This window comes from Thamnophis sirtalis, unplaced genomic scaffold (genome assembly GCF_051295495.1).
Source record: "Thamnophis sirtalis isolate CommonGarterSnake01/CBP01778 unplaced genomic scaffold, rThaSir2_p1.2 scaffold_2, whole genome shotgun sequence".
Classification (NCBI taxonomy): Eukaryota; Metazoa; Chordata; class Lepidosauria; order Squamata; family Natricidae; genus Thamnophis; species Thamnophis sirtalis.
Window position 1 is genome coordinate 101,168,899 of NW_028261382.1, and position 9,421 is coordinate 101,178,319.

General features: G+C 62.8%; 1 protein-coding gene across 1 annotated transcript; it reads left to right on the plus strand.

Annotated features, from left to right (window-relative positions):
• The first annotated feature begins 731 nt into the window (after positions 1–731).
• On the plus strand, positions 732–8,037 carry PARP10 (poly(ADP-ribose) polymerase family member 10). Its single transcript, XM_014068103.2, has 10 exons — positions 732–981; positions 1,521–1,766; positions 2,273–2,512; positions 2,590–3,413; positions 3,634–3,846; positions 3,981–4,104; positions 4,285–5,223; positions 5,367–5,500; positions 6,382–6,556; positions 7,431–8,037. The coding sequence occupies exons 1-10, from the start codon at positions 825–827 to the stop codon at positions 7,766–7,768; spliced, it is 3,390 nt and encodes a 1,129-aa protein (XP_013923578.2). The 5' UTR covers positions 732–824; the 3' UTR covers positions 7,769–8,037.
• The last annotated feature ends 1,384 nt before the right edge of the window (positions 8,038–9,421 follow it).

Sequence of the window (9,421 nt, forward strand, 5' to 3'; positions counted from 1 at the left end):
CCCAGGCCAGGCGATTCCGAAGCTCCCGGCCTGCAGCAGAAGCAGATCTTCCGCCTGCAGCCTTCTACCCCCCCCCCCCACTTCCCGGAGCCCAAGAACGGGCTGGGAAAGCGGCAGCGGCTCCCTGAGGAAGGGCCGGGGGACGGGCGTCCCAGGATCCTCCTAAAGCCCCCGTGTCTCCTCCTCCCTTCCCCACTACCCCACCCTGAAGCTCCCGTGGAAGACTAGATGTCCCGGGGAGAAACGGGCGTCCTTCTGCCGCTCCCTCAGCGCCACCTTGTCTTCCACTGTCCACCCAGGCCACGCGTGCCCTATTTGGGGGCGCAGGTGCCTCGCTCGCCAGCCCAGACCCACAGCCCAGCCTCCGCCTGAGGGACCCCCTCCGCCTACAGACAACGGGCACAACGGCGCCCCGACAGTCGAGTCGGCTTCTCCACATCGGGGCGGGGTTTCGTGGGCGAGGGGCGGCGGGGGGGGGTATCTGCCTCTTCTGGGACTCCCAGCCGCAGCGGTGCTGGGATTTGTACTTCGCTCCGTAACCTGGTGAAGAAGCAGCCGGACAGCCCACCCACCCCACCTTGAGAAAGCTCACTTGCCGCAAAGGCCGGGGCGGGCGGGGTCGGAGTCCAGCGGAACACCTGGGCGAGAACCGACGGCTGCCTGCAGGGGCGCAGGCGGGCGGGAGGGAGGCGGCTGCGGCGCCGCCCCTTCTTGCTGGCGGGCCCTTTCGCTTTCGTTTCCCGCGGGGCTGCAGCTGCGGGCCTCGGTACCTCCGCCCTCCCGGGCTTCCTTCCTCCTCTTGGGCGGACTTGCGGGGTTTTCCGATGGCGGCGGCGGTGGCGGTGCTCGGGGTCCCCCCGGATGTGGCCGATGAGCTGCTGGTGTTTTACTTTGAGAACCGTCGGCGCTCGGGCGGGGGGCCGGTGCGGAGCTGGCGGCGGAGGGGCGACCGCGCCACTCTAACTTTTGAGCGCCCCGAAGGTGAGGGCCACGGCTGGAGGGAAGCTGGGGACAGGCCGGCGGGGAGAAAGGCCTTCCGGCCCTGGGGCTCTGCCGGAGGCGGAGGCCGGCAGCCCCGAGGCTTGCCCCCGTTCCACCGTGGCTTTCACAAAACGCAACCGCCTTCCCACCACACGGCCACCCTTCCTGGGCCGTCCAGGTTTTTGGAGCCAGGTAGTACGTGGCCTTGTGCTGCACGTTGAGGCCAGTTTTGCTCAGCGGGAGTTACAAAAGCAGCAAATAGGTTGGGCTACAGATTCCATGGGTTCCATGACTGAGGCGGCTGGGATGATGGGAAGCATAGTCCATGGGGACTCGGAGGGCTATGGGGCTGCGGCCTTTAGTGCTGCAGCTTTGTCCCTGGCAGGTCCCCCCAAACGGCTGGCTGGGCCTTTCTGGGCCTTGGCTTCTGAGGAGTTTGAAGCCCTGGTGGGGAGGGAGGGGGCCTGGCAGTGCCTTGGCTGGCCTCTGGGGTGAGGACCTTCCTTCTGGAGGTCACCCGCCGATCTCCTCCCTGGCAGATGCCCAGAGGGTCCTCTCCAGAACTGACCATGCCCTGCAAGGGGTGCAGCTGGTGGTCCAGCCCGCTGCTCCTCGGGATTATGGGAAGGTGGTCCTCCGGGGCCTGAACCCCCAAAGCAGCCTGGAGCTGGTGGAGCTGTACGTGGAGCACATGCTGGATTGCGAGAGGGACGCTTACTCCCTCCACCGCAGCCCTGCCGGGGACCAGGCGCTGGTGCAACTGCAGGCAGCGCTCAACCACCCAGGTACTTGCCGGAGGTCTCCCCTTCCAAGCACAGCCGGCTGAGCTTCCTTGGGCTCCCTGAGGGGCCTTCCTGCCCTCCAAGCTTGGTTGCCACCGGGGGCCTCGAACCTCTTCTCGGCACCTGCCCCCTTATTCTGCCCTCTCCCAACACCAGGAGGGGCAGATACCCAAAGGGCAGAGAAAGCACCGCCTTCCCAATGTGCCAGTCCTGCATTGAGGAACATCACCAGGGCTGCTGACTTTGGCTAGCTGGGACCGTGTGCCCACGTGGAAGGGTCCTGCTCTATGGGCAGAGTTAGCCGTCGTCTGCCAGGGATTCCTGGCTTCACTGGGCCTGGAAACCAGTCTCTGGCCTCCAGTTGTGTCATCCGTTTTCAAAGGAGGGAGGTTAGCTGGCTTCCCCCTGCTGCTTTTCTGACTGGGGCTGGAGGGGGCATAACAGAAGGCAGTTCTTGGGGCAAAGTCTTCATTGGCTGCCTTGACTGAGTTCCTTGGCTTCCCTGGCAGAGTTCTTGGCGCTGGCGGACCGGGTGCAAAGCCGGGTGCTGGACGGGGCCAGCCTGGTGCTGGACTGGGTGGAGCAGACAGACAGCATCCTGGTTCGGAGTCACCACGGAGTCATCCAGCTGCAGCCAGAGGTGCTGACCCTCTACTTTGAGAGCAGGCGGAGTGGCGGGGGCCGCGTGCAGGCAGTGCGGCTTCTCCAGGGAGGCACGTTGGCCGTGGTCTCCTTTCAGGACCGCGCAGGTGAGGGCTGTTCGAGACGCCTCTCTTGGCTCCTGCTGAAAAGGCTCCTCTGATGCTGATGCCTTTGTTTCCCACAGTGGTGGATCGGGTGCTGAAGCAGCCCCACCAGCTCCCAGACGGCCGTCTGAAGGTCTCCCCTCACTATGACTTCCTGGAAGCCCCAGAGGCCGCAGCAGAGCTGGCCCCGTCCACCACCCTTCCGGTGGCAGAAGCAGCTACCAGGCGGCTGCTGCAGTCCCAGGGCGTCCTGCAGGAGCTGGGGGCTTTTGCTCCCGAATGCGTGCTTCGCTGCGAAGAGGCTGGGCTGTGCATCTCGGGTGGGGACCCGGCTCTTCGGCAGCAGCTGCGGGAGCGCATCCAGGCAGCCTTGCATGCGGTGACGCAGAGGCGACTGCCCTCCTCAACCTGGATGCTTGAGTTCCTGCAACGGGCAGATGTGCAGGAGCACCTGGCGGAACGGCTTGCTGAGCGCAGAGTGAGCGCCTGCTACCTTCCCGCTGCAGAGGAGGTGGTAGTGGTGGCCCTGAAGCCCCCCGTGGCTCAGCTGGCCGCCTCTCTCCTGGACTCCTTTCTCGGCTCCATCTCCCTGCCCTTGTCCGAGCGGCAGTTGCTGGCCTTGGCCTCCCCACACTGGGCCCGGGTGCAGGCGGGGCTGCGCTGCTGCTGTGTGCGCCTGGCTGATGACGGGGAGCACCTGGAGGGCCTCACCTTGCCTGGCCTGGAGGAGGAGAATGTGGCTGAGCTGAAGCGTGGCCTGCAGGACTGCCTGCCGGATGAGGTGCTGGTGACCACGGAGCCTGGACGTCTTCACTACCTTCGGCTCCATCGCCAGGAACTGCTGGCTGGCTTGGCTGACGTCACACTGCTGCCCCTGGAGGGAGCCGAGGTCACCGGCTTGCGGGTAAAAGGGGTGCGGCTGCGGCGTCCTTCCATGTCCCGCCCTCGAGACACAGGGTGCCAGGCACTTGCCAGCTCTGCCCTGCTTTAGTGTCCCCTCTCGTGCCAGCTGCCACGTGTCCTTGGGCACTGTGGCCAAAAGGGTGGGGGGTGGGGGGTCAAACCCTGCTTCTGCCAACCGTTTGTCAAGCCTGAGAAATCTGGCACGGTGTCTTTTTGTGCAGCTGAGCGGTGATTCTTGGGCGTGCCGAGCCGCGGCTGAGCTCCTCCAGAGTCTGCTCTGTGCCATCTCTGTTCGAACCGTGGTGCTACATCAGCCTGGCGTGAGCCGTTTCTTGCTGGAGGAGCGTGGCCAGGCCATCCTGCAGGGCCTGGAGAGGGGCTTCTGCTGTGCCTTCGGGCTGGAGCACCTCCAGTGGCGCTCCCCAGAGACCCAGGTGAGTACCCTGGAGGAGGGGATGGGGCATGGGATGTGTGGTGGGGCTGGAGGCTGGAGTGCCGAGCTGGAGGCGAGAGAAGAGTTTGAAAGGGGGGGGGCTGCCTCTGAAGGGCCTCTTCTCCCCTCCCCCAGCACGAGTTGGAGACCTCACAGGAGCCAATTGCCCTCGTGGGCCGGCGGGATTCCCTGCGTGGCCTCAAAGAGCATCTGAAGAGCCCAGTCGGGGAGGCCGACTGGCAAAGCGAAGCTAAGCTGGGTAATGTCTCTCCAGCTGCCTGTCCCTGGAGGTGAAGGACAGCAAGGGGCACCTGCCATCCCCTTCTGGCCTGAGGTTGGAGCTTGGGGTGAGGTTGGGGTAGCTTCAGGGTTCCCCCTTTCTGTGCAGGCCCACCTTATGTTGCTGCTTCCCTGCTCACTGGGTCCCCTCCCGTTGCAGAAGAGATCAAGGGCCTGCTGGCTGCCCTCCAGCCTCCCAGGGTGGCCCTTCCCGCAGCGGAGGAGGAGGAGGAGGAGGAGGAAGGCACGGCCGCGGAGCCATTGGCAGAGGTCCCCCCTAGCTTCGAGCAGCAGACCAGCTTGGCTGACCTCGACACAATAGAAGAAGGGCCCTTGCCCGTCCCAGGCCCCATCCCAAGCCTGGCATTGGAAGACGAGGAGGAGGAGGAGGAGGCACAGCTGCTCCTGGCCATCCAGCAGTCCATGGACAGTGCTCGGCAGGAAGAGGAGGAGCTGGCGCGTGCCACTGAGCTCTCTCTGCGCTCCTTCGAGCAGGAGCAGCCGTCCAGTCCAGATGCCGACATCCTGTCTGTCATGAGGGCCTCTCAGGAGGCAGCGGCTGCAACTCGTGTTCAGGTCTACACCTCCATGGAGGAGGATGCAGAGGCCGTGGTGCAGGAGCTGGAGCGTGCCCTGGGCATGCAGCTGCGGGAGGAAATGGTGCAGAACGAGGCCCTCTTGTCTCTGCCCGCTCTCTGCCTCGACTACCTGACCTACCTGGAGAGGAAGCACGCAGTGAGCATCACGCTCGCCGGCCCTGTAGCCACCGTGTCGGGCTTCTTGGACTACCCTGTGGCCGCCACCCGAGACCTTGCCCTGCTGCTGGCCCGGCTGCTGCACGTGGACGTGGCCGTGGGCTGTGGGGACGCCTGCTGGGTCCGCTGGGAGCCCTCTGAGCAGGGCTTACCCACCCCCTATTCGGCCCAGGCCAGTGCCCTGCTGGAGCAAGCGTGGTCCCGCGGCCACAAGCGCGTGGAGGTGTTCTTCGACGGGCGGCCTTTTGCCGTGGACTTTGAACGGATGGAGGAGTACGACGTTGGCAACGGCCGCACGCTGCCCATTGGCCGCACCCAGCTCCAGCTGCCACTGGCTTCTGCAGGTAGATGCCCCACCCGCCCAGTGGGCTCTTCTGGTGCTCCTCTTGTGGCAGCACAAGCCTCCCTGGCCATGCAGAGGGCCCCCACCGGGCCTGGGGGTGGGGAGGACAGCAGCCGTTTCTTCACAGCCTGTACTTTCCTGCAGCCCTGCGAGACCCCCCAGCTGAGGGCGAAGTGAAGCTGCTTCCGCTGGCTGAGCACTCGGAGGACTTCCAAAGGATCGTCCAGGGCTTCTACGACACGCTGGCCGGGCTCCATGGCAAGCTCTGGATTGTCAAGGTGGCTGGTCGTCTGCGCCCCCTTCAGCGGAGGGGCAGCCCTGGAGGCAGAGCAGAGGCTGGCTGGTGGGGTCTCAGTAAGGTGCCATGGGGGGGGGAATCTGTGGGGCTCTGAGGAGCATAAGGCCCTTGACCAGGTCAATTGGAGCTCTACCTGCTATGTTGGGATCCTTGCTGTCCTGTTGGGTTGTTCCTGTGTGCCAAACCTGGGGAGGGGCTCAGTTCTGCAGCCAAGGATCCCTCCTCCGCAGCTGCCCCTGCCAGGAGTTCAGCGGGTGCCCTGCTTTGCCCCACAAACCCTCTCTGGAAGAAGCGAGCTGAGAAGGGCTGCTGAGCAGAAGCCGAGACCGCTGGCCTTTCGGAGATGCCTCTTTCTCTGCCGGCGGTCGGCCCTGCTGGGCTCCCTTGGGGGGAGGGATGTGAGCCAGCCCCCCCCCCCGGCCCTCATCTGTTGGAGCCCCCTGGGCCTTGCGGAGAGGCCCCCACCTGGCCTCACAAAGGGCTCCCCCCCTTCCTTTGCAATGGGAGGGGGTCTGGGATTGGCCCAGAGGACTCTGGGAAGGGCTCCCCAAAAGCTGGGCCAGCCTGGTTCTGCCACTGGCACCACTTGCTCCAAGGGCCAAATTGGAAGAGGGAGGGATTTCCTCCACTGCCCTCTCCCCCCCCCCGGCTCCTCATAGCTGCGTCCCTTTGGGGCTGGCTCAGAGCAGAGTTGGTGCCTGGGGTCCCCTGGGTGGGGGTGCTGAATCTGAAAGAGGGGGGGGGTGCTTGGAAGCAGCCCAGGTTTGAGGTCAAGCGGCCCCGGTGCCCTGAGCCCAATGCGGCCAGTGGGGCAGGGAGGGCTGGATGTGGGACTGACTCGTCTGCCTCCCTGCTTGGCAGCTGGAGAAGGTGATGCACCCGCTGCTCTACCAGCAGTACCAGCTGAAGAAGGCTGCCATGGAGAAGGCCTGCGGGCACCAGGCGGTGGAGCGGATCCTGTACCACGGCACAACAGAGGAGTCCAGCCACGAGATCTGCCAGCACGGCTTCAACCGCAGCTTTTGTGGCAAGAACGGTCCGTGAGTGACTGGTGCGAAGGGACCCTCCTTGGTGACCCTTAAGGGGGCATTCCCATGGGAACAAGCCCCCCCCCCCCTCAGGCGGGCTGCCTGGCCTGTCCTGGGGATGTGTGCCCATTTCCAAGAAGCACACACACACACATACACACACCCTCCACGGAGAAGCCATGCCAGATGTGAGAGGGGCTTCAGCAGCCACATTCGTGCCCTGGGGGGGGGGCAGGAGGGGGACTAGCAGTAGCTGGAGAAGCTGAATTGGTGGGTGGTGGGAGGGGCTTCCGGGCACTGTGCTGCCAGAAGGAGGCTTATAGGTGGCTCTGCCAGCCTTGTGACCCGAGGGTGCCAATGCCAGCCTAAGGCAGGAGGCTCACTGAGGTGCCCAACACCAGTCAGTATCCAGCCCATCATCGGGATGGGGAGAGAATGGGCAAGATGGCGCTCAGGCTCCCTTTTTTTTTACATTTGGCTTCCGTGGGGTGTGTGTCTCTTGGAGGCCACATCGGCTGCTGGCCGGGCACAGGCTTCCTCTTGGCTTCCCAAAGGGACGAGGGGGGCTGGGGGAGCCCTGCAGCGTCCTAGGTGTGAGATACTCCGCCTCCTTCAGCACTAGAGCTCCTCCCGTGCTGAGTTCTCCTGCCCTTCAGCCTCCACCTGAGCTGCAGAACGGCAGGTAACTGATCCTTTGCCTTTGGGTTGGATTTTCATACCTTAATAGGCGTTAAGCGATTTGTCAATCTCTGTAAACGTCCGTAAATGTGTCTGTGCGTTGTTCACCATATTCTCGTCTGTCTGGATGCTTTTGCCTATTTCCCACGTCTGACCTTGCTCTGTGCGTGACTGAATAGCCCCTCTCCCCTCCCCCACTTCCAGCCACTCACTACGGCCACGGCGTCTACTTTGCGGTCAAGGCGTGTCTCTCGGCGCGTGATCAGTACTCACCTCGCAGTCCCGATGGCAACAAATACATCTTTGTGACCCGGACGCTGGTCGGGGACTACACAGCGGGCAATGCCAGCATGCGAGCGCCACCCCTGCGGGAAGGAGATGCCGCCCTCCGGCGGTACGACAGCACGGTGGACGACCCGAGGAAGCCCTCCATCTTCGTCATCTTCAACGACACCCAGGCCTACCCCGAATACCTCATCACCTGCCGGTGGGTGGAGCAGAAGGCGAGGCCTCCCCCTGCCTCCCCCCTGCCGCCCTGGTGAAGGAGAGCCGGTTTCCCGCAGGAGGGCTGCTTGGCGGGCGGGGGCAGAGCTAGGGAGGGCAATGGGGCAGTGCGGTGGGAGCAGTTCACAGGGGGCAAAGCATGACAGTGCCCACAACAGACCTGCCTCCCTCCTCTTCCTTGAAGGTGGGCCTCAGGCCCTGCGGCTGCACCTGGGGGGCTCCCTTGCTGAGGTCCAGGCAGCCCCAGGGGTGGTTGTGTCACCCAAGACACACGCAGGGGCCTCCTGCTCTTCAAGGGCTCCCCCCCCCTTTTAAAAAAAAAAACCTTTTCTTTAAAGCCACAGATGTGAATAAAAATAAATAAAGAACTTGTGTATCCAATTAAACAAGATTGGCTCTAAACTACTAAACCCAAAAAGAGCAGGAGAAAAAAGATTTTACAACCGATGACTCTCTTCAGTTTTTAAACAAGAAATTGAGCCTTGGCCGCCCAGAATCAAAACGTCTCCTGGTTTCTAGCCTTCACTATTGGACCAAACTGGCTCTTAGATAGATGGGCTTGTTCAATTTTTTTCTAGCACTCTTAAATTATTAATATTACTGAGCTGTTGGTTTGCTTCCTGCCAGCTATTCCAAAGCTTCCAGGCAAAGCGAAAACATTCATGTTAAAATGGGTAAAAGGAGCTGGTGGGTGGAAAAGATCCTGCCCTCGTCTACTAGCCATAATATTTAATCCTAATAGCCAATAATGTCTCTTCTGTACTCTTAGAATCCTCTGCCGTTTCCCAACCACGTTGTTCCAGGTTCTTCCGTTCCATCTTTACAGAAGGCCTATTTCCCAGGGAAGCCCCGTGGCCAGCATTGCCTTCTACCCCCATAGGGCCCCCCGCGGGGGTCTGCCTCAGCTGCTGGAAAGACCCAGAATTCCTCTGGCAACTCAGCCAGTCCTTGCCAGGGTGCCCGCCGGGCCCTCTGCAACTGGGCAGGCTGGCAGGCCCCTGGCTGTTGTGCCACCAAGGGATTGGCCGGAGAGGGCAGGCTGGGACTTAGAACTAAGGAGAAACCATTTGCCAGTGGAAGGGCTTGTCTCCAGGAGTTCTCCGTGCTCCGTCACGGGAGGTCTTGAAGACGCCGTTTGTCCAGAGTGGGGCAGGGCAGGGGTGTCAAACTCAATTTCATTGAGGGGCTGCATCAGGGTTGTGTTTGACCTTGGGGGGGGGGGCGGGATAGCCGTGGCCAGCTCAACATCACTTGTGTTGGATGCGCCTGTGGTGGCCCGAGTGCCAGCGAAAATGGGCTCCCAAGCTCCGGCTGTGACGGCCTCCTGCCATCCTCTGCCAGCAAAGACGGAGCTTGAGGGGAGCCCACGTGGCCCCCTCGAGCTCTGTTTCTGACAGATGGCTTCCTGCACCCTCCCGCCAGTGAAAACAGCGGTCGTCCCAGGTTCTGTCTTCACTGGCAGCGTCACCATGGGCTGGCCCTTTGCTGTTTTCAGGGCAGCCCCATGGGCCGAATGTAAGCACCCTGCGGGCCGGATCCGGCCCCTGGGCCTTGCGTTCGACCCCCCTGGTGTAGGATCTCCTACTTGGGTGGAGGGTTGGAATGGAGGTCCCTTCCAGCTCTCTTTCTCTATTCTGTTATTCTTTCTGCGATGACGTGTATCCTTCCCATCAAGCACCAAGGAAATCTGG